General features: G+C 43.2%; 3 protein-coding genes across 3 annotated transcripts in view; 1 reads left to right on the forward strand and 2 right to left on the reverse strand.

The window, feature by feature from the left end:
- The window catches only part of LOC128214675 (pancreatic triacylglycerol lipase-like), a 28,201-nt gene extending 18,783 nt beyond the window's left edge, over nucleotides 1-9,418 (reverse strand). The window contains exons 1-5 of the mRNA XM_052921269.1: nucleotides 9,329-9,418; nucleotides 8,715-8,830; nucleotides 3,451-3,633; nucleotides 3,041-3,272; nucleotides 2,740-2,856 (exon numbers count right to left, since the gene is read on the reverse strand). Coding sequence (XP_052777229.1) covers nucleotides 2,740-2,856; nucleotides 3,041-3,272; nucleotides 3,451-3,633; nucleotides 8,715-8,830; nucleotides 9,329-9,374 — 694 coding nt within the window. The 5' untranslated portion in view covers nucleotides 9,375-9,418. The remainder of the gene's footprint in view (nucleotides 1-2,739; nucleotides 2,857-3,040; nucleotides 3,273-3,450; nucleotides 3,634-8,714; nucleotides 8,831-9,328) is intronic.
- Nucleotides 9,419-15,122: 5,704 nt separating this feature from the next.
- Nucleotides 15,123-17,420, reverse strand: LOC128213820 (putative uncharacterized protein DDB_G0282129). The gene is made up of 3 exons (XM_052919878.1): nucleotides 16,687-17,420; nucleotides 16,106-16,583; nucleotides 15,123-15,947 (listed from the first exon to the last, which is right to left on the reverse strand). The coding sequence occupies exons 1-3, from the start codon at nucleotides 17,418-17,420 to the stop codon at nucleotides 15,123-15,125; spliced, it is 2,037 nt and encodes a 678-aa protein (XP_052775838.1).
- Nucleotides 17,421-21,375: 3,955 nt separating this feature from the next.
- LOC128214378 (uncharacterized) lies at nucleotides 21,376-25,118 on the forward strand. The gene is made up of 5 exons (XM_052920803.1): nucleotides 21,376-22,099; nucleotides 22,803-22,916; nucleotides 23,688-23,747; nucleotides 24,080-24,280; nucleotides 24,499-25,118. Exons 1-5 carry the CDS (start codon nucleotides 22,027-22,029, stop codon nucleotides 24,723-24,725), a joined length of 675 nt encoding a protein of 224 aa, XP_052776763.1. The 5' UTR covers nucleotides 21,376-22,026; the 3' UTR covers nucleotides 24,726-25,118.
- The last annotated feature ends 218 nt before the right edge of the window (nucleotides 25,119-25,336 follow it).

Genomic DNA, 25,336 nt, shown 5'->3' on the forward strand with positions numbered 1-25,336 from the left:
ACTGGGGTGTTCAAATCCCTTCTGCAAACTGGGATGCTCAAATCGCTTTTGACTACTTCATTTGTGACTCGTTGAAGAATTCCCTTTAGTTTCCGTATGTGTCGCTTGTGCTCTCTAAGCAGATGCTGTGTTTTTCGAATCGCTTTAGAAGAATGCTGGCCTTCTTGTTTTAGAAATTTGATTTCTCTTTCTAATGTTATTTTCTGCCTTCTATGTGCCATAACGACCATATTCATATTGTTGATTGTCTGTACTTTCTAACATTGTCCAAGGTATTCGAGTTCCTTTGTCAAACTTGTACGAACATGAGTTGGTACATTTTTCGAACAGTACTTGAGATATTTCTGAAGTAGTGTGTTTGTCTTGTTCTCATACTGGGGAATAGATGTGCTATATCTATATTCGTTAGCCATCTCTCTACGTATTGCAGCTAAGGAATACCCATAATATAGAATATGAGCTTTTATATCATACGATTAAACTTTTATAATGCACAAGTGTTTATCCAATGAAATGAGATTATGATGATCATTGTTGAAAACAAAACGAATCAGTGTTTTCATTGCATTATAATTTCAAGCTCTTATTACTCGAGTTTCATTCATCAATTATTTAATCCATTCATTCAGTTGATATCAAACATGTCAAACACAACTTTAAGCTTAATAAGCAATTTGGCAGATCGTATGGAACACAGTGAAACTCAGGTGTTGTACATGAAAACTATCGTAGTAAATAACAGCAAACACGTATCTGGCGTCTTAAGAAAACTTTTGCCATTAATTCGTAAAAGTGTAAAATCACTTCATAAGATAGCTTCTTCAGAAAAACCTCCTAGCAAGATGAGCGAGCAAGACAAAACAAATAGAGTTTTACCACTAGCCAGAGAAATTAAACGTGACTTCAAAAACTACAAAATTGAGTTGAACAAAATATCAGAACGTTGTGGCAGGGAGAAAGAAATTGACATTTTATCCAAAATCCGATCGGTATCCAAGATCTTGCGTAAAACAAACCCACTAACATCCCTTTTGCGCAATCTTCTCAGCAGGGAAGCAGAGTTGCAACGACAAATCGACGAAAAAAACATTTGTACAAGTTGTGTTACAAACAAAAAGTGTATTGTGTTTATCCCATGTGGACATTTATCTTGTCAGTCATGCTCCATTACCAGCAGCGAATGTCACATTTGTGGATCGGCTATTGTTGGAAAATATCTTATGAATAAATCATAAACAATTATTTGTATTTTTGCTTTCTGTTTATTTCATTTACATAGAAAGGTGAACTGTGTTAATCACTCAAACACTACCAGTTCTGATTTACACAGCTATGCTGTAGACAGCCGCAATACGCTAGTTAGCTCAAATTTCTAACATTGGTTTGCAAAGTTGTTGAATGCAAGTTCGAGAAATAATGTATACGCTTTTTAGAGTACTTCAAACTATTTAAACATACAGCAGTGACTGTACTATTCACACTTCACTTACTATGGCAAAACGATATACTGACATCGCTGGGTTTGCTGGACTACAGTACAATGATTATTTCAAAAGATTCTGTTGGGAATGTCAATTGTGTTGTGCTGGAGTCTTTACGTTAGAACCTTGTCAACGACATGATCTTTTGAACATTTTCCCTCCAGCTGGCTACTGCCAAAACTGTTTTCGATATGTGTGGTACTGTAATGATTGTAAGGCTGATGGAACGCCACCAAAAGTGCGAATGAGAAACTATTTTTTGTCATGTTTCTTCCACCGATTTGAAAATCTTGCAATCTTGGCCGGCTAACCCTGACGTGGTTGAAGAAAGTTTTCGATTGATTGTGACAATTATCTTGTTTCACAAAATAAAAAATAAAAACTTGAAATAAATTACTTTGTTTTTGTATCTGATACCAAGACGCTCATTTTTTTTTCTCTGATGATTTTCAATTTTCATTTTCAATTTTCATTTTCAATTTTCATTTTCAATTTTCATTTTCAATTTTCATTTTCAATTTTCATTCTCATTCTCAATTTTCATTCTCAATTTTCATTTTTTCATTCTCAATTTTCATTCTCAATTTTCACATTCGTCATTTTCATTTTCACCCTCGTGGGACTAAACGCACTCACCGCCGATATCGGGTTGTATTCTCTATTTGCTTCACATATCTAGCTTGGCCATACACTATATACCTCAGGAAATCAACTTAAACATACTCTATTTGCCTCACATACCTAGCTTGGCAATACACTATACACCTCCGGTCATCAACTTGAGCATACTCTATTTTGCCTCACATACCTAGCTTGGCAATACACTATACACCTCAGGTAATCAACTTGAGCATACTCTATTTGCCTCACATACCTAGCTTGGCAATACACTATACACCTCCGGTCATCAACTTGAGCATACTCTAATTTGCCTCACATACCTAGCTTGGCAATACACTATACACCTCAGGTAATCAACTTGAGCATACTCTATTTGCCTCACATACCTAGCTTGGCAATACACTATACACCTCCGGTAATCAACTTGAGCATACTCTATTTGCCTCACATTCCTAGCTTGGCCATACTCTATATACCTCAGGTAATCAACTTGAGCATACTCTTTCTTGCCTCCCATACCTAGCTTGAACATACACTACCTCAAGTTGTTAGCTTGAGCATACTTTGTTGACCTCATCATATAAGCACATACCGCACCTTCTCAGCAACTACCGCTTAGCTTAATTATCAAACATACCTAGTTCGAGGAGGGAATCTCCGTCTGTATGGATTGCATCCACGAACAGCGCGTCAGTAGGGTCAAGCCGCACGCGCGCGTCCTTATTCTCAAATAGGGGTCCAGCTGGATCCAGACCTGAATTTTTCGAGGACATAAGGTGCGAAAGGAACTAAATTGAGCATTGTGTATCTTAACTTTCCTTAAACAATTTTGCAACGATTGCAATATTCAAATGATGCTTTGCAAGAATATCAGATCAAAAATAATTACGCAACTACTACCTTGTAATGAGACATTTCTAAAACCCCGTGTCACATACCTGTAATCCTGCCCAGTCCGTGTATCCTCTCTCCTGCGTACCCAGAAATGTGGGAGCCGAGACTGTGGCCGATCAGGTGGACGTCTCCGTACCGCGCACCGGAAGTGTCGTGCAAGACAGTAATGAACTGTGCCAAGAGGGCGCCAACGACCCGCGTGTTGGCGGCGGACTTCGCGTAGTTCACGTTGTCTGCACCTTTTTCCCAGTCCACAACAAATACATTCGCATCCTCCTGTGTGCCGTGTGATTGGTATTTTAAGTCAAAAATGCTTCTTTAAACCTGAGTTAAGGTTAAAAACACATTTTTTTAATTGAATATCAATTGTATAAAAGTTAATTTTGGTGAACAAATATAGGCGCTTTTGTCCTTATAAAATGGATGCCTTCTTTATTAATGATAACAAATCTACCCTTTGTAAAATGGCCCGCGCCATCCTTGTCAGCCACTCACTGTGGCCGTTATCCGTATATCCGTGGATAATAAAGGCGGTCCGCCGGCTTCCCTGGAAGTGTGATTGCTTGATGGACAGGGGTTCCTTACTCACGTGCTGCGGGGAATGCGTGTTTACCCGCGTGTACAACAGGAACTTTATCTGTAGGGATAGAAGTACGGGCGTGGTGAAAACTTGAACTTGATTCTTAGTAAGTAAAGTACGGGCGTGGTGAAAACTGGAACTCGATTCTTAGTAAGTAAAGTACGGGCGTGGTGAAAACTGGAACTCGATTCTTAGTAAGTAAAGTACGGGCGTGGTGAAAACTGGAACTCGATTCTTAGTAAGTAAAGTACGGGCGTGGTGAAAACTGGAACTCGATTCTTAGTAAGTAAAGTACGGGCGTGGTGAAAACTGGAACTCGATTCTTCGTGAATAAAGTAAGGGCGTTGTGAAAACTGGAACTTGATCTGTAACCGGACAGGTACGGGCGCGGTGAAACAGAAACCTTATCTGTAGGGAAAGAGGTACGAGTGCGGTGGAAACAGAAACATGATTTGTACGGAGAGCGGTAAGGGTGTGGTGGAAACAGAAACCTGGTTTGTAGGAAGAGTGATACGGGTGCGGTGGAAACGGAAACCTGTTTTCTGGGAAGAGAGGTACTGGCGCGGTGAAAACATAAACCTGATCTGTAGGGAGAGAGGTACTGGCGCGGTGAAAACATAAACCTGATCTGTAGGGAGAGAGGTACTGGCGCGGTGAAAACATAAACCTGATCTGTAGGGAGAGAGGTACGGGTGGGTGGAAACAGAAACCTGATTTGTACGGAGAGAGTTACGGTATGGTGGAAACAGAAACCTGGTTTATGGGGACCATAACGGGTGCAATTGAAAAAAACAGTTGGATTGTAGGGAGAGAGGTACGGGCGCGGTGGAAACATGAACCTGATCTGTAGGGAGAGAGGTACGGGTGCGGTGGAAACAGAAACCTTGTTTATAGGGAGAGAGGTACGGGTGCGGTGGAAACAGAAACCTTGTTTATAGGGAGAGAGGTACGGGTGCGGTGGAAACAGAAACCTTGTTTATAGGGAGAGAGGTACGGGTGCAATTGAAAAAAAACAGTTGGATTGTAGGGAGAGTGGTACAGGCGCGGTGGAAAAAGAAACCTGGTTTGTTGGGAGAGAGGTACGGGTGCGGTGGAAACATAAACCTGGTTTATAGGGAGAAAGGTACGGGTGCGGTAGAAAAAGACAGTGGGATTGTAGGGAGAGAGGTGCGGGCGCGGTGGAAAAGAAACCTAGTTTGTAGGTGGAGAGGTACGGGTGCTGTGGAAAAAGAAACCTGGTTTGTAGAGACAGAGGTACGGACGAGGTGGAAACAGAAACCTGATTTGTAGGGAGAGAGGTACGGGTGCGGTGGAAACAGAAACATGGTTTGTAGGGAGAGTGGTACAGGTGCGGTGGAAACAGAAACCTGGTTTGTAGGGAGAGTGGTACAGGTGCGGTGGAAACAGAAACCTGGTTTGTAGGGAGAGTGGTACAGGTGCGGTGGAAACAGAAACCTGGTTTGTAGGGAGAGTGGTACGGGTGCGGTGGAAACAGAAACCTGGTTTGACGTGAGTGGGGTAATGGTGCAGTGGGAACAGAAACCTGGTTTGTAGGAAGAGAAGTATGGGTGCAGTGGAAACAGAAACCTATGCGTAGAGAGAGAGGTACGGGTGCGGTGGAAACAGAAACCTGATTAGTAGGGAAAAAGGTACGGGTGCAGTGGGAACAGAAACCTGGTTTGTAGGAAAAGAGGTACGGGTGCGGTGGAAACAGAAACCTGATTTGTAGGGAAAGAGGTACGGGTGCGGTGAAAACAGAAACCTGGTTTGTAGTGAGAGAGTTACGGGCGCGGTGGAAACAGAAAACTGATTTGTGTCGAGAGAGGTACGGGCGCGGTGGAAACAGAAACCTGATCTGTAGGGAGAGAGGTACGGGTGTGGTGGAAACAGAAACATGATTTGTACGGAGAGCGGTAAGGGTGTGGTGGAAACAGAAACATGATTTGTACGGAGAGAGGTACGCCTTTGGTGGAAACAGAAACATGATTTGTACGGAGAGAGGTACGGGTGTGGTGGAAACAGAAACATGATTTGTACGGAGAGAGGTACGCCTTTGGTGGAAACAGAAACATGATTTGTACGGAGAGAGGTACGGGTGTGGTGGAAACAGAAACCTGGTTTGTAGGAAGAGTGATACGGGTGCGGTGGAAACGGAAACCTGTTTTCTGGGAAGAGAGGTACTAACGCGGTGAAAACATAAACCTGATCTGTAGGGAGAGAGGTACTGGCGCGGTGAAAACATAAACCTGATCTGTAGGGAGAGAGGTACGGGCGCGGTGAAAACATAAACCTGATCTGTAGGGAGAGAGGTACGGGTGTGGTGGAAACAGAAACCTGATCTGTAGGGAGAGAGGTACGGGCGCGGTGAAAACATAAACCTGATCTGTAGGGAGAGAGGTACGGGCGCGGTGAAAACATAAACCTGATCTGTAGGGAGAGAGGTACGGGCGCGGTGAAAACATAAACCTGATCTGTAGGGAGAGAGGTACGGGTGTGGTGGAAACAGAAACCTGATTTGTACGGAGAGAGTTACGGTGTGGTGGAAACAGAAACCTGGTTTATGGGGACCATAACGGGTGCAATTGAAAAAAACAGTTGGATTGTAGGGAGAGAGGTACGGGCGCGGTGGAAACATGAACCTGATCTGTAGGGAGAGAGGTACGGGTGCGGTGGAAACAGAAACCTTGTTTATAGGGAGAGAGGTACGGGTGCAATTGAAAAAAACAGTTGGATTGTAGGGAGAGTGGTACAGGCGCGGTGGAAAAAGAAACCTGGTTTGTTGGGAGAGAGGTACGGGTGCGGTGGAAACATAAACCTGGTTTATAGGGAGAAAGGTACGGGTGCGGTAGAAAAAGACAGTGGGATTGTAGGGAGAGAGGTGCGGGCGCGGTGGAAAAGAAACCTAGTTTGTAGGTGGAGAGGTACGGGTGCTGTGGAAAAAGAAACCTGGTTTGTAGAGACAGAGGTACGGACGAGGTGGAAACAGAAACCTGATTTGTAGGGAGAGAGGTACGGGTGCGGTGGAAACAGAAACATGGTTTGTAGGGAGAGTGGTACAGGTGCGGTGGAAACAGAAACCTGTTTTGTAGGGAGAGTGGTACAGGTGCGGTGGAAACAGAAACCTGGTTTGTAGGGAGAGTGGTACAGGTGCGGTGGAAACAGAAACCTGGTTTGTAGGGAGAGTGGTACGGGTGCGGTGGAAACAGAAACCTGGTTTGACGGGAGTGGGGTAATGGTGCAGTGGGAACAGAAACCTGGTTTGTAGGAAGAGAAGTATGGGTGCAGTGGAAACAGAAACCTATGCGTAGAGAGAGAGGTACGGGTGCGGTGGAAACAGAAACCTGATTAGTAGGGAAAAAGGTACGGGTGCAGTGGGAACAGAAACCTGGTTAGTAGGGAAAAAGGTACGGGTGCAGTGGAAACAGAAACCTGGTTAGTAGGGAAAAAGGTACGGGTGCAGTGGGAACAGAAACCTGGTTTGTAGGAAAAGAGGTACGGGTGCGGTGGAAACAGAAACCTGATTTGTAGGGAAAGAGGTACGGGTGCGGTGAAAACAGAAACCTGGTTTGTAGTGAGAGAGTTACGGGCGCGGTGGAAACAGAAACCTGATCTGTAGGGAGAGAGGTACGGGCGCGGTGGGAACAGAAACCTGATTTGTAGGGAGAGAGGTACGGGCGCGGTGAAAACAGAAACCTGATCTGTAGGGAGAGAGGTACGGGCGCGGTGGGAACAGAAACCTGATTTGTAGGGAGAGAGGTACGGGCGCGGTGAAAACAGAAACCTGGTTTGTAGTGAGAGAGTTACGGGCGCGGTGGAAACAGAAACCTGATCTGTAGGGAGAGAGGTACGGGCGCGGTGGGAACAGAAACCTGATTTGTAGGGAAAGAGGTACGGGTGCGGTGAAAACAGAAACCTGGTTTGTAGTGAGAGAGTTACGGGCGCGGTGGAAACAGAAACCTGATCTGTAGGGAGAGAGGTACGGGCGCGGTGGGAACAGAAACCTGATTTGTGTCGAGAGAGGTACGGGCGCGGTGGAAACAGAAACCTGATCTGTAGGGAGAGAGGTACGGGCGCGGTGGGAACAGAAACCTGATTTGTGGGAGAGAGGTACGGGCGCGGTGAAAACAGAAACCTGATTTGTGGGAGAGAGGTACGGGCGCGGTGGAAACATGAGCCTGATTTGTGGGGAGAGAGGTACGGGTGCGGTCGAAACCGGAACCTGATCTGTAGGGAGAGAGGTACGGGTGCGGTAGAAACAGAAACCTGATTTGTAGGGAGAGAGGTACGGGCGCAGTGGAAACAGGAACTTGATTTCTACGGACAGAGGTACGGGCGCGGTGGCAACAGGAACCAGATCTGTAGGGAGAGAGATACGGGCGCGTTGGAAACCGGAACCAAATCTGTTGAGAGAGAGGTACGGGCGTGGTGGAAACAGGAACCTGATTTGTAGGGAGAGGCGTACGGGGGTGGGGGAAACAGAAACCTGATTTGTAGGGAGAGAGGTACGGGCGCCTGGAAACAAGAACCAAATCTGTAGGGAGAGAGGTACGGGCGTGGTGGAAACAGGAACCTGATTTGTAGGGAGAGAGCTACGGGCGTGGTGGAAACAGGAACCTGATTTGTAGGGACAGAGGTACGGGGCGGTGGAAACCGGAACCAGATCTGTAGGGAGAGAGGTACGGGCCCGTTGAATCCAGAAACCTGATTTGTAGGGAGAGAGGTACGGGTGCGGTTGAAACCGTAACCTGATCTGTAGGGAGAGGGGTACTGGCCCGTTGAAAACTGAAACCTGATATTTATGGAGGATTGTATGGGCGCGGTGAAAACCGGAATTTAATCTGTAGGGAGAGTGGTACGGACACGGTGGCAACAGGACCCTGATGTGTACGGAGAGAGGTACGGCTGCGGTGAAAACTTGTTACTTGTAAACGTTTACAGTTTTTCCGAATTCGAAACCATGTAACAGCCCATGTTTGTATAAATCTAGGCAAACAGAATGATTTCAGTAGTATGTGGAAGATGTCCATCAGCCTTTTGTGCAGTTTATGGTGCATGCTGCTCTAATCGTGTAGGTCTTTACACAAATGTAAAATTAGTAAATGAAAGAGTTTTGGAACATCTGGTACAAATAAATACACCTGTATATGTGCGGGGGACTCGGGCAGGTTACCCTTGGCGTTGTTGTATGGGGATCCGTTACTGAAACACCCGATGCCGTCGTCATTGTAACACACGCTGCGCGTAAACAGAAAACCTGCAGAAAAATATGAACGACATGACTGTTTTCTTCCAATCAAGTGTACGTACTTTACCGTGAGGATTTGAGTGGTGTACCGCAAGCCATAAGTTGCATTTCATAGTCAAACACGTAGACATGATATGTTTAAATACTTTAGCGAACAATGCATATTGGTATTTTTAAATGTACATGCATATAACTATATATGTTTGAAGCTAATAACGCACTACTACTAGCATGTTAAACAGACACCATCATTTTTGAAGAGAAGCTACAAGTGGTGTTAGTTATTATGTATATGATGTTTCTAAAAGCCAAACTTCCAAAATTAAGTTTAAATGCCACAATACAACAGCTGCATGGTGTCATGGAATACAAATGTGGTATACATGTACAATATATAAATATCAGACACTAACCTAAGAGCACTGACTTCACAAATATATGAGAATTAAATTCAACAAAGAAACAAACAAAAACGAGTGTCCTACGATGAAGAACCAGTAACAATACCATTTGAGCCGAGGACTAGCCCGAGGAACACGGCCAGTACTCTCATGTTTGTGAGAAGTTCTTCCGAAGTCAATCACAGCCAATCTATTTCTGCCAAGTACGAGACCGGTTCGCTGTGATCGTGACCTGTGTTGCCGGCTTAAGGCCTCTTATCGTCGTTAATTAAAATATGTATGTCCTAATTATTAAGTATAGGTCATAACAATTTAAAATATGCTACGTTTAGAAATGGAATCCGAGGCCAAATCAGGGAGAGGGTGAACGAAATCGATATGGATTGCACACGATTAAAACAATATATAATACATTGAATGATTACTACAGTTAAAACCGTGTATGTAAAAAGTGAACTTTATGATTCGCATTTTGGTTTCAGATACATTTACTCACATGAAGACTTTACAACAGCATAGATCGAGATATGACGGTAGTTATCATGATAGTGTCCGCACTCCCTCACAAACAGTAGCGTCATGAGGTATAACGGTAGTTATCATGATAGTGTCCGCACTCCCTCACACACAGTAGCGTCATGAGGTATGACGGTAGTTATCATGATAGTGCCCGCACTCCCTCACAAACAGTAGGGTCATGAGGTATGACGGTAGTTATCAGGATAGTGTCCGCACTCCCTCACAAACAAAAGCGTCATGAGGTATGACGGTAGTTATCATGATAGTGTCCGCACTCCCTCACAAACAGTAGGGTCATAAGGTATGACGGTAGTTATCATGATAGTGTCCGCACTCCCTCACAAACAGTAGGGTCATGAGGTATGACGGTAGTTATCATGATAGTGTCCGCACTCCCTCACAAACAGTAGGGTCATAAGGTATGACGGTAGTTATCATGATAGTGTCCTCACTCCCTCACACACAGCAGGGTCATGAGGTATGACGGTAGTTATCATGATAGTGTCCGCACTCCCTCACAAACAGCAGGGTCATGAGGTATGACGGTAGTTATCATGATAGTGTAAGCACTCCCTCACACACAGTAGGGTCATGAGGTATGACTGTAGTTATCATGATAGTGTCCGCACTCCCTCACACACAGTAGGGTCATGAGGTATGACGGTAGTTATCATGATAGTGTCCGCACTCCCTCACAAACAGTAGCGTCATGAGGTATGACGGTAGTTATCAGGATAGTGTCCGCACTCCCACACAAACAAAAGCGTCATGAGGTATGACGGTAGTTATCATGATAGTGTCCGCACTCCCTCACAAACAGTAGGGTCATAAGGTATGACGGTAGTTATCATGATAGTGTCCGCACTCCCTCACAAACAGTAGGGTCATGAGGTATGACGGTAGTTATCATGATAGTGTCCGCACTCCCTCTCAAACAGTAGGGTCATGAGGTATGACGGTAGTTATCATGATAGTGTCCGCACTCCCTCACAAACAGTAGGGTCATAAGGTATGACGGTAGTTATCATGATAGTGTCCGCACTCCCTCACACACAGCAGGGTCATGAGGTATGACGGTAGTTATCATGATAGTGTCCGCACTCCCTCACAAACAGTACCGTCATGAGGTATGACGGTAGTTATCATGATAGTGTAAGCACTCCCTCACACACAGTAGGGTCATGAGGTATGACTGTAGTTATCATGATAGTGTCCGCACTCCCTCACACACAGTAGGGTCATGAGGTATGACAGTAGTTATCATGATAGTGTCCGCACTCCCCCACACACAGTAGCGTCATGAGGTATGACGGTAGTTATCATGATAGTGTCCGCACTCCCGCACACACAGTAGGGTCATGAGGTATGACGGTAGTTATCATGATAGTGCCCGCACTCCCTCACAAACAGTAGGGTCATTAGGTATGACGGTAGTTATCATGATAGAGTCCGCACTCCCTCACACACAGTAGCGTCATGACGTATGACAGTAGTTATCATGATAGTGTCCGCACTCCCTCACACACAGTAGGGTCATGAGGTATGACGGTAGTTATCATGATAATGTCCTTACTCCCGCACACACAGTAGGGTCATGAGGTATGACGGTAGTTATCATGATAGTGTCCGCACTCCCTCACAAACAGTAGGCTCATGAGGTATGACGGTAGTTATCATGATAGTGTCCGCACTCCCTCACACACAGTAGGGTCATGAGGTATGACGGTAGTTATCATGATAGTGTCCGCACTCCCTCACACACAGTAGGGTCATGAGGTATGACGATAGTTATCATGATAGTGTCCGCACTCCCTCACACACAGTAGGGTCATGAGGTATGACGGTAGTTATCATGATAGTGTCCGCACTCCCTCACAAACAGTAGGGTCATGAGGTATGACGGTAGTTATCATGATAGTGTCCGCACTCCCTCACAAACAGTAGGGTCATAAGGTATGACGGTAGTTATCATGATAGTGTCCGCACTCCCTCACACACAGTAGGGTCATGAGGTATGACGGTAGTTATCATGATAGTGCCCGCACTCCCTCACACACAGTAGCGTCATGAGGTATGACGGTAGTTATCATGATAATGTCCGCACTCCCTCACAAACAGTAGGGTCATGAGGTATGACGGTAGTTATCATGATAGTGTCCGCACTCCCTTAAACACAGTAGGGTCATGAGGTATGACGGTAGTTATCATGATAATGTCCGCACTCCCTCACAAACAGTAGCCTCATGAGGTATGACGGTAGTTATCATGATAATGTCCGCACTCCCTCACAAACAGTAGCGTCATGAGGTATGACGGTAGTTATCATGATAGTGTCCGCACTCCCTCACACACAGTAGGGTCATGAGGTTTGACGGTAGTTATCATGATAGTGTCCGCACTCCCTCACACACAGTAGCGTCATGAGGTATGACGGTAGTTATCATGATAATGTCCGCACTCCCTCACAACCAGTAGCGTCATGAGGTATGACGGTAGTTATCATGATAATGTCCGCACTCCCTCACAAACAGTCGCGTCATGAGGTATGACCGTAGTTATCATGATAGTGTCCGCACTCCCTCACACACAGTAGCGTCATGAGGTATGACGGTAGTTATCATGATAATGTCCGCACTCCCGCACAAACAGTAGGGTCATGAGGTATGACGGTAGTTATCAACGGTAGTTATCATGATAGTGTCCGCACTCCCTCACACCCAGTAGCGTCATTAGATATGACTGTAGTTATCATGCTAGTGTCCGCACTCCCTCACAAACAGTAGGGTCATGAGGTATGACTGTAGTTATCATGCTAGTGTCCGCACTCCCTCACACACAGTAGGGTCATGAGGTATGACGGTAGTTATCATGATAGTGTCCGCACTCCCTAACACACAGTAGGGTCATGAGGTATGACGGTAGTTATCATGATAGTGTCCGCACTCCCTCACAAACAGTAGCGTCATGAGGTATGCCGTTTGTTATTATGATAGTGTCCGCACTCCCTCACAAACAGTAGGGTAATGTGGTATGACGGTAGTTATCATGATAGTGTCCGCACTCCCTCACAAACAGTAGGGTCATGAGGTATGACGGTAGTTATCATGATAGTGTCTGCACTCCCTCACACACAGTAGCGTCATGAGGTATGACGGTAGTTATCAAGATAGTGTCCGCACTCCCTCACAAACAGTAGCGTCATGAGGTATGACGGTAGTTATCAAGATAGTGTCCGCACTCCCTCACAAACAGTAGGGTCATGAGGTGTGACGGTAGTTATCATGATAATGTCCGCACTCCCTCATACACAGTATGGTCATGAGGTATGACGGTAGGTATCATGATAATGTCCGCACTCCCTCACAAACAGTAGGGTCATGAGGTATGACGGTAGTTATCATGATAGTGTCCGCACTCCCACACAAACAGTAGGGTCATGAGGTATGACGGTAGTTATCATGATAGTGTCCGCACTCCCTTACAAACAGTAGGGTCATGAGGTATGACGGTAGTTATCATGATAGTGTCCGCACTCCCACACACAGAGTAGCGTCATGAGGTATGACGGTAGTTATCATGATAGTGTCCGCACTCCCACACACAGAGTAGCGTCATGAGGTATGACGGTAGTTATCATGATAGTGTCCGCACTCCCTCACACACAGTAGGGTCATGAGGTATGACGGTAACTATCATGATAATGTCCGCACTCCCTCACACACAGTAGGGTCATGAGGTATGACGGTAGTTATCATGATAATGTCCGCAATCCCTCACACACAGTAGTGTCATGAGGTATGACGGTAGTTATCATGATAATGTCCGCACTCCCTCACAAACAGTAGTGTCATGAGGTATGACGGTAGTTATCATGATAGTGTCCGCACTCCCTCACAAACAGTAGGGTCATGAGGTATGACGGTAGTTATCATGATAGTGTCCGCACTCCCTCACAAACAGTAGGGTCATGAGGTATGACGGTAGTTATCATGATAGTGTCCGCACTCCCTCACAAACAGTAGGGACATGAGGTATGACGGTAGTTATCATGATAGTGTCCGCACTCCCTCACACACAGTAGGGTCATGAGGTATGACGGTAGTTATCATGATAATGTCCGCACTCCCTCACAAACAGTAGCGTCATGAGGTATGACCAAGGGAGACCATAGACGTTACAACAATGACAACGAGGTTTGTACCAAGGAAGGCGATAGACGTCACAACAGGGTCAAAGAGGCTTGTACCAAGGGAGACCATAGACGTGACAACAATGTCAACGAGGCTTGTACTATAGACGTGACAACAATGAAAACAAGGTTTGTACCAAGGGAGACCATAGACGTGACAACAATGTCGTCAACGAGGCTTGTACCAAGGGAGACCAAAGACTTGACAGCAGTGTCAACGAGGCTTGTACCAAGGGAGACCATAGACGTCTCAACAATGACAACGAGGTTTGTACCAAGGGAGACCATACACGTGACAACAATGTCAACGAGGTTTGCACCAAGGGAGACCATAGACTTGACAACAATGTCTTCAACGAGGCTTGTACCAAGGGAGACCATAGACATGACAACAATGTCAACGAGGTTTGCACCAAGGGAGACCATAGACATGACAACAATGACAACGAGGTTTGTACCAAGGGAGACCATAGACATGACAACAATGTCAACGAGGTTTGCACCAAGGGAGACCATAGTCTTGACAGCAGTGTCAACGAGGCTTGTTCCAATGGAGACCATATACGTGACAACAATGACAATGATGCTTGTTCCAAGGGAGATCATAGACGTGACAACAATGTCGTCAACGAGGTTTGTACCAAGGAAGGCCATAGACGTGACAACAATGTCAACGAGGCATGTACCAAGGGAGACCATACACGTCTATGGTATCTCTTGGTACAAGCCTCGTTAACATTGTTGTCACGTCTATGGTCTTCCTTAGTACAAACCTCGTTGACATTGTTGTCACGTCTGTTGCCTCCCTAGGTACAAGCCTGGTTGTCATTGTTGTCACGTCTATGGCCTCCCTAGGTACTTACCTCGTTGACGACATTGATGTCAATTCTATGGTGTCCCTTGGAACAAGCATCATTGTCATTGTTGTCACCTCTATGGTCTCCCTTGGAACAAGCCTTGTTGACACTGCTGTCAAGTCTATGGTCTCCCTTGGAACAAACCACGTTGATATTGTTGTCACGTCTATGGTCTCCCTTGGTACAAACCTCTTTGTCATTGTCGTCCCGTCTATGGTCTCCATTGGTACAAGCCTCGTTGACATTGTTGTCACGTCTATGGTCTCTTTCCGTGCATGCCTCGTTGACATTGTTGTCACGTCTATAGTCTTCCTTAGTACACGCCCCGTTGACATTTATAGCACGTCTGTTGTCTCCCTTGGTACAAGCCTCGAAGACATTGTTGTCACGTCTATGGTCTGCCTTGATACAAACCTCGTTGACAATGTTGTCACGTCTATGGTCTCCCTTGGTACACGCCTCGTTGACAGTGTTGTCAAGTCTATGGTCTCCCCTGTTACAAGCCTCGTTGACATTGTTGTCATGTCTATGGTCTCCCTTGCTACAAACCTCGTTGTAATTGTTGTCACGTGTATGGTCTCCCTTGGTAAAAACCTCGCTGACATTGTTGTCATGTCTATGGTCTCCCTTGGTACAAACCTCGTTGTCATTGTTGACACGTCTATGGTCTCCCTTGGTACAAGCCTCGTTGCCACTGCAGTCAAGTCTTTGGTCTCCCTTGGTACAAGCCTCGTTGACGATATTGTTGTCACGTCTATGGTCTCCCTTGGTACAAACCTTGTTTTCATTGTTGTCACATCTAAAGTACAAGCCTCGTTGACATTGTTGTCACGTTTATGGTCTCCCTTGGTACAAGCCTCTTTGACATTGTTGTGACGTCTATGGCCTCCCTTGGTACAAACCTCGTTGTCATTGTTGTCACGTCTATTGTCTCCCTTGGTACACGCCTCGTTGACATTGTTGTCAAGTTTATGGTCTTCCTTGGTACAAGCCTCGTTGACATTGTTGTCACATCCATGGTCTGTCTTGGTACAAGCATCGTTGACATTGTTGTCACGTTTATGGTCTCCCTTGATACAAACCTCGTTGACACTGTAGTCACGTTTATGGTCTCCCTTGGTAAAAGCCTCGTTGACATTGTTGTCACGTCTATGGTCTCCCTTGATACAAACCTCGTTGACATTGTTATCACGTTTATGGTCTCCCTTGGTACAAGCCTCGTTGACATTGTTGTCACGTCTATGGTCTCCCTTGGTACAAGCCTCGTTGACATTGTTGTCAAGTCTTTGTCACGTCTATGGTCTCCCTTGGTACAAACCTCGTTGTCATTGTTGTCACGTCTTTGGTCTCCCTTGGTACACGAAGCGCTGTCATTGTTGTCACGTGTATGATCTCCCTTGGTACAAGCCTCGTTGACATTGTTGTCACGTCTATGGCCTTCCTTGGTACAATCCTCGTTGACGACATTGTTGTCACGTCTAAGATCTCCCTTGGAACAAGCATCATTGTCATTGTTGTCACGTATATGGTCTCCCTTGGAACAAGCCTCGTTGACACTGCTGTCAAGTCTATGGTCTCCCTTGGTGCAAACCTCGCTGACATTGTTGTCATGTCTATGGTCTCCCTTGGTACAAACCTCGTTGTCATTGTTGAGACGTCTATGGTCTCCCTTGGTACAAGCCTCGTTGACACTGCAGTCAAGGCTTTGGTCTCCCTTGGTACAAGCCTCGTTGACGATATTGTTGTCACGTCTATGGTCTCCCTTGGAACAAACCTTGTTTTCATTGTTGTCACATCTATAGTACAAGCCTCGTTGACATTGTTGTCACGTCTATGGTCTCCCTTGGTACAAGCCTCTTTGACATTGTTGTGACGTCTATGGCCTCCCTTGGTACAAACCTCGTTGTCATTGTTGTCACGTCTATGGTCTCCCTTGGTACACGCCTCGTTGACATTGTTGTCAAGTCTATGGTCTTCCTTGGTACAAGCCTCGTTGACATTGTTGTCACATCCATGGTCTGTCTTGGTACAAGCATCGTTGACAGTGTTGTCACGTTTATGGTCTCCCTTGATACAAACCTCGTTGACACTGTTGTCACGTTTATGGTCTCCCTTGGTAAAAGCCTCGTTGACATTGTTGTCACGTTTATGGTTTCCCTTGGTACAAGCCTCGTTGACATTGTTGTCACGTCTATGGTCTCCCTTGATACAAACCTCGTTGACATTGTTATCACGTTGATGGTCTCCCTTGGTACAAGCCTCGTTGACATTGTTGTCACGTCCATGGTCTTTCTTGGTACAAGCCTAGTTGACATTGTGGTCACGTACATGATCTGCCTTGGTACTCGCCTCCTTGACATTGTTGTCACGTCTATGGTCTCCCTTGGAACAAGCCTCGTTGACATTGTTGTCACGTCTATGGTATCCCTTGGTACACGCGTCGTTGGCATTGTTGTCACGTCTATGGTCTCCCTTGGTACAAACCTCGTTTTCATTGTTGTCACGTCTATGGTCTCCCTTGGTACAAGCCTCGTTGACATTGTTGTCACGTCTATGGTATCCCTTGGTATAAGCCTCGTTGACACTGCTGTCAAGTCTTTGGTCTCCCTTGGTACAAGCCTCGTTGACGACATTGTTGTCACGTCTATGGTCTCCTTGGTACAAACCTTATTGTCATTGTTGTCACGTCTATAGTACAAGCCTCGTTGACATTGTTGCCACGACTATGGTCTCCCTTGGTACAAGCCTCGTTAACATTGTTGTCACGTCTATGGTCTCCCTTGGTACAAACCTCGTTGACATTGTTGTCACGTTTGTTGCCTCCTTAGGTACACGCCTCGTTAACATTGTTGTCACGTCTATGGACTCCCTTAGTACAAGCCTGGTTGTCATTGTTGTCACGTCTATGGCCTCCCTTGGTACAAACCTCGTTGACGACATTGTTGTCACGTCTATTGTCTCCTTGGTACAAACCTTGTTGTCATTGTTGTCAAGTCTATAGTACAAGCCTCGTTTACATTGTTGTCAACAACAATGTCTTCGAGGCTTGTACCGAGTGTGACCATAGACGTGACAACAATGTCAACGAGTCTTGTACCAAGGGAGACCATAGACATGACAACAATGTCTACGAGACGTGTACAAAGGGAGACCAAAGACGCAACAACAATGCCAATGTCAACGTGACTTGTACCGATGGAGACCATAGACGTGACAACAATGCCAACGAGGCTTGTACCAAGGAAGACCATAGACGTGACAACGATGTCTTCGAGACTTGTACCGAGTGTGGCCATGGACGTGACAGCAATGCCAACGAGGCTTGTACCAAGGGAGACCATAGACGTGACAGCAGTGTCAACGAGGCTTGAACCAATGGAGACCATAGACGTGACAGCAGTGTCAACGAGGATTGAACCAATGGAAACCATAGACGTTACAACATTGTCAACGAGGCGTGTACCAAGGGAGACCATAGACGTGACAACAATGTCTTCGAGGCTTGTACCAAGGGAGACCATAGACGTGACAACAATGTCAACGAGGCTTGTACCAAGGGAGACCATAGACGTGACAACAATGTTTTCGAGGCTTGTACCAAGGGAGATTATAGACGTGACAACAATGTCGACGTTTAAAACCACGCAGTTCTTTCAATAGACGCTATCTTCAGCTATGAATACCGTTATCAGTTCAAGTTCGACAAACGCTCTTCACCTTAATGCGTTGTCGGTACAGAGTTGTCTTTTATTTGCAATGATAACTTTACTAGCGTTTGTAAGCACTTAGTTGGTTCTAAAAATTATAATGACTTTTAGACAAAATATATGTGTGCATGTATCATATTATTTAACCATATGCCCAATATTATTTCTGTATGCTATTCAAAATAATGAAACTTCATTTTATTAATCAAGAAAATGTACACTTGCCGTTGGCTACTTTACGTATGATCATGAATTTCATTTATTGACATAAAGTTTGCAGTTTCCTTGTTATAAAATGTACATGTACATTTATACATGCGGTGTTGTAGTGGTGACAAACCTGTGGATTCGGAATAATTCATTAATGTCCATGCTCAATGTTTCTCTTTGGTCAGCTTTAATCTATCAAGATTTATAAAAACATGGATTCTAAAAGAAGTGTACAGTTTGGATCAGGAAATGTCCCGAGTAAAGAAGAAAGTAAGCACACTGTTTTATTTGTTGTGAGTAAACCAAACTGTTTCTTATGATGTGAGTAAAGAAGAAAGTAAGCACACTGTTTGTTATGATGTGAGTAAAGAAGAAAGTAAGCACACTGTTTGTTATGATGTGAGTAAAGAAGAAAGTAAGCACACTGTTTCTTATGATGTGAGTAAACCAAACTGTTTCTTATGATGTGAGTAAAGAAGAAAGTAAGCACACTGTTTCTTATGATGTGAGTAAAGAAGAAAGTAAGCACACTGTTTGTTATGATGTGAGTAAAGAAGAAAGTAAGCACACTGTTTGTTATGATGTGAGTAAAGAAGAAAGTAAGCACACTGTTTCTTATGATGTGTGTAAAGAAGAAAGTAAGCACACTGTTTGTTAAGATGTGAGTAAAGAAGAAAGTAAGCACACTGTTTGTTAAGATGTGAGTAAAGAAGAAAGTAAGCACACTGTTTGCTATGATGTGAGTAAAGAAGAAAGTAAGCACACTGTTTGTTATGATGTGAGTAAAAAAGAAAGTAAGCACACTGTTTGTTATGATGTGAGTAAAGTAGAAAGTAAGCACACTGTTTGTTATGATGTGAGTAAAGAAGAAAGTAAGCACACTGTTTGTTATGATGTGAGTAAAGAAGAAAGTAAGCACACTGTTTGTTATGATGTGAGTAAAGAAGAAAGTAAGCACACTGTTTGCTATGATGTGAGTAAAGAAGAAAGTAAGCACACTGTTTGTTATGATGTGAGTAAAGAAGAAAGTAAGCACACTGTTTGTTATGATGTGAGTAAAAAAGAAAGTAAGCACACTCTTTGTTATGATGTGAGTAAAGAAGAAAGTAAGCACACTGTTTGTTATGATGTGAGTAAAAAAGAAAGTAAGCACACTGTTTGTTATGATGTGAGTAAAAAAGAAAGTAAGCATGATATTTGGTTTGTTGTGTGATATTTCATGTTGATGTTGATTTTTTTTTCAACTGCTCTGTAAACCAAAACAAAGTGTCCGTATGTTCATAATAAATGACCAAAAATCAATTGTTTGATTCGTCCCAGAAATAAAGATTCATTAATGGTCTTTTATATTTCCAATGTATATCACAAATCTGAGTTTCGTCATAAAGATCGTTAGCAACGGATTTTGATTTCGTCAAATATATTTGTTTTCAATAATACGAGACTTTTACTAATTGATTATATGTATTCGTATAAAATAACATATCGCTTGAGGATGCATCATGATTGATAGTGATCATTAAAGCACAGAGTGAATGATGTACCGAGGTGGTTATTTCGCTAGTACATTCAATATCGACATCCACATCTGACAGTTCAATTAAAATCAGCGAAGTGCTGTTATCGGCTGGATCTAGATTCCCCTTAAATATATACGATGCATAAGCATCGCAAGTGAAAGAAAGGGGCTACAGCGATAGTATATACCTGAAAGTCGGCTGTGTGGAAAGGTGCGTTCAATTAAAATTATTATTATTTAATTATTGTTCATACCCAGGTATGACTCTACTGATGCAAAACAATCAACTTCCAGCGCTGTTAAAAGAGGAATGGTAAACTTAACCAAATGTTGTTTTTATGTCTTAAAGCGACATGGCTGGGACGTTAGGTGTGATATAAAACTTTATCTACGTGCAGTGCATGTATAATTACTTTTATTGAAGCTTGTTTTCTCGATATTTGAGTTGCAGAGTGCAGAATTTTGAAGGTGTTGGTATCTTCAGTTGTCATTATGAATTTAAGTTTCTTGGACAAATAAAGGTCCGGGCGGGAGAAATGTTCCCCGTAAACATATTCATAACAAAATATGCATCATGATTTTAAAGTTTAAGATGGTTACAATGATACATGGCATATAACAAGGCAAGACATATAGGCACACAAAACAATATGAACAATACCTTTAACATTTCCTTATAACCCGTATGTAAGCATATGTCTATAAGATTTAACAGAAGTATTAAATCTATTCATAATTTCATAAACTTTAGGCCTGTTTTGATATGAGACCATTTCGGGCAAAAACTACGAAGAAAATATTAAATCGCTATATCTAAATGTGTTTAAGTAGTTTGTGTAGTTTGTAAGATACGACCCTCTAGTAATTGAAAATCTTCAGTTTCTTCTTTACACATAATCACTTTCGATGCCATGTTAACATTTAAAATATCCTTTGAGGGCTGATAACATTGCCATGGATTTAACACGTGGTGATAACATCTTGGTGACCCGGAGGTGGGAGATTAAAATTGAATCGAAAACCAGACACCAGACTTTTCAGACTTTGTCATCAATAATGCAACAGTCTGTCAGTCGATCGCTCGTTCAATATACAGTTCAATTCAAATACTTACGATAAAACCATACAATATACTTTATTGAGCAGTATATCACTGTTCATATTATGCTTCGATATTGCTGGATGAACATTCGATCAGTTTGTGTAAGTTATAAATGGATTGTATTTTTAATGAAGAAATAGCTGACAACTTAAAAACACCAGACTCTGTTTGTCGATAGAGTTATGTATGATGAATACTGGATGTTAGACAGTGTAAATATTTTAATTCAACAGTTTATACAAATAATTAACAAAAGTGCATCCATGTATGTTTATAAAATGTTTGAGTAAAAGCGCGACATGGGGAGTTGATGAGTGTGAGGTGACAGATGATTTGACCGGAGGGCAAACTGACACTACAGTGTCCTTAACTTGTAAACGTCTTCATCGTGTACCTGATACCTGAAGAACGTGAGTGCATGGAATACTGGATTGTTCGCAGGCTATCGATCGAATACAACTGCATTGTTACAAATGAACTTTACTCCACAGATTTGTTGATATGTTCACAAATTCATTTCTAACTAGGTCGAATATTTACGTCTTAAGTGGAGCTTTGAAATCTAAACGCGGTAAATGTGAATGTGTTATAAGAAACCATGCGCGTAAAAGTTTTCATTGATTACATTGAAAATCATCGAGGTAAGAGATACGAAGTGTGGTGTATGGTTTGTGACACGTAGGTTTGTTACAATGTATTAAATGGATACAAAGGAAGATTTACTCGCCGGGGAGACCTCGTCCGATGAGTCAGACGAAGAAAGCACTGAACTAGGTAAACAGATCGTTGAAGGGAAGATGTATGCCTCAATTATTGATTTATTATTGAAAAACGGGACTTAAGACTAAGTTTTAAGCTTCAAAATCATTGTCTCATGAAGTTGCACATTCTATTAAATGGCATTCAGTGATTCACTTCCTGTTTTGAGTTTCCTTACTGCATTGCCGAGGTGGTGCTATTCTTCCCTCCATCTATTGTCTTTAAATCGGACTTCATCATTGGGCTCATTGTGTGTGTCTAAATTGTTGAATTATATCATTTTGATGACATCTTATGCCCTCAGATGTGTGGTTACCCCACTATATGTCCCATAATGATGAACATTAAGACACAATTAGCCAAATGCCCATGTGAAGAACCGCAAACATTCGGTCACTTTGAGGTTAAATAATCGGACAGGGGGATAATGCACTTTGTTTGTTATGTTTAAGAATTACTACCGATATAACAAAAGAAACGTTCATAACCAGACTAGTGTTTACAGCTATCTCTGAAAGCGTTAATTATCCATCGTTCCAATCCATCCTATGTTCTGACGTCAACGCTGACTAGGGCAGTGATCGCGCATGCAGCGTGTAGCTGTACAATAATAAATGCAAATATGACTCCTAAAGTATAATAATCCGAAACACGCCATACATATTTCGAACGCTAAAGCTTCTTTTAAGTCATTAATGTTTCCCGTTTGCTTTTTCAGATTTTCCGCGTGCCCATCAAACGTCATTGTTACTGGCGATACGCGCTGCGGTCGACCAAGAAGATGACGTCATCGATTATGTCAGGCATTCACTTCTCATGTGCAGACGTTCGTGTAAGTAATATTTCATAAATTATTTCTTAATATACAGTATAGTGAATTATTGAAAAAAAGTATGAACCAAAAAAATATGTAATAGATAGATGACATGAAGTAAGTTCTATTGATTAAGAATGGGCGGAGTGAGCGTAGTTCAGGTCATCCAACTGTCTGTGAATACAACCTAATTGGCTGATACATTGTCAACGCAAATCTGACACGGGGAGTGTGTATCGGATGAGTGACAGTGAGCAGACCTATAGACACCCGCGAAAGTTGAAATTCTTAATTATTAAATATAGCCCTTAATGTATGCCTATCTGCAATTTGTTTGGCTATAACTGTAGGTTGTTACTCTAAATAGAGGATTGTTTGTTTCAATGTTAGAGCACGGACGGCTATATTTCACGAGTGACGTAGCCACAAGTGAAATATTTACCTTTTGGTCTTCACGAGGTGAAAACCATTATACAAATGTTCTACAAATGCCATTTAGTTATTGTTTTCAGAAAAGGGCGCCAAAATTGTTCGCGAACTAAAAGTCAATTCGGAAATGACGTCGTTGATATCGTGTCTGAGCCCTGTGCGCGCTAGCATTTGATATTAATTCGAGAGCCAGCTAAAAATTTAGAACAGTGGAAACGTATCAAAATGCTATTGCACTGAAAAACAGTTCATCTCATAAATCTCTATAAATCACCGTAAAGCATTTAGTAAAGCATACTTATATTAATTAACCTTCTTGTAAAATATGGTAAATGTAACGTTCTTGCGTTTCCGTTTTAGCCACTGCAGTAGTATGCAGAACTCTTCTGACAGTGCTTGCCATAATTTCGTTTGTTATCGGTAAGTATGCAGATCAAATAAAAACCATAACGATTAAATGTTATTTTGTTAGCCTGTTTTGTGATTGTAAAATGTCTATGTGTTCCCTGTTGATATAAATATGGATGATATTTGTTTATGAAATTGAATAATTCATGTCAATTACGGTCCAACAAATCTACATTCAGAAGAAAATCTTTGGCTCATTTCATTTCAACACAACCACATTTCCCATAGTTTGAATAGACAAACACTGTGTGTAATTGTGTCTTGATGCTGCTGCAATGCAACTACTCAGTCTAATTGAAACAGACGTAATTGAATGAACACATGTGCCGTGTTCTGTCCCACAGGAGTGGTGCGGTACGGCGAGTGCCCCTACGAGCAGGAGCTGCCCCTGTTCCTCGTGCTGCACGGGGCGGCCATGGTCGCCAGGACGAGCCTCCACATCGCAAACGTCTGCTACACCACGCGTCCAGACGACACCGAGAGGAACACGCTCACGACACTAAATGATGTCATATCCGTATTTGTGGTTCTATGGACACTCACAGGTAGGACCGACGTACATTTTATTTGATATACATATTGTAATGTGAATTTATTAAATGACCATATGATAGGTTTCGTAAACAAGTCAAGTCAGTACCACTACAAAAGAGTGCATAAACATCGAGTCGAAATCTAAGATGCGTTATCCCTGATATCAATCCACATACACATGGACAAGTTACCTCCCCTACGTATTGAAACTTCCGTTCTCGTGTTCCAGGGTCTGTGTGGACGTTTGGAATCTTCCAGTACGTGGACATGACGGACATGGACAACTCCGAGTACTGTGACCTGCTCGTGTTCATGTGCGCATGCGCTCTGCTGGCGGTGCTATACACACTGTTCCTGTTGTTTGTGATACTCGTGGCGGGACTTATGATCTATTTCACGGTACACAAGTCTCACCGCAGCTCTCAATTGCCGTTCCATAGAGGTACCAGTAGGTAGTGGTAGGGCTACCCTGTGTACGGAAATGGGGAAGTATCAAGGGATCATTGTTGCAATACATGCTCCAGAAGGGAGCACCATTGTTAGCAGAATCGAAATATGCGCCAGCTTCCGTTCCATGTGAACTACGGTGATGACGCCATCTTCTTCCGGTAATTACGGGGGAGCACACGGAAACGCACTTGCCATATGGTAACTTGTTGAAAGCGTTGTCTGTTATACCATGCGCTGCTAACTGTTGACGGTTTAAACGTTTTTGACAGAGAAAAGCGTTGTCTAGTTGGGATGAAATCCACTTGTTTTGTATAATACATATTTTGTTATTATATTTGCTTGTTTTTAAATACTGCCTGTTTAACAGCATTCATTTGAATATGATAAATATCGTTAATACATTGTTTTATGTCCTTTATATTATGTTTTTCATATGAGCTACTTGAGTATGCTACAAGTATTAACTGCAAGTGTATGTGGACTATTAGTTGTACAGGGCGTTTTAACTTGAACAGAATGGCTAAAAGACGTTAATTGTACGGGTACATGTACATGTGTGCACTACGTCATCCAGTCTTGTGTATATTGCACGAATTTGAAATGACTTGTACAATACA

Source organism: Mya arenaria, chromosome 13, assembly GCF_026914265.1.
Source record: "Mya arenaria isolate MELC-2E11 chromosome 13, ASM2691426v1".
In the NCBI taxonomy this organism is placed as follows: Eukaryota; Metazoa; Mollusca; class Bivalvia; order Myida; family Myidae; genus Mya; species Mya arenaria.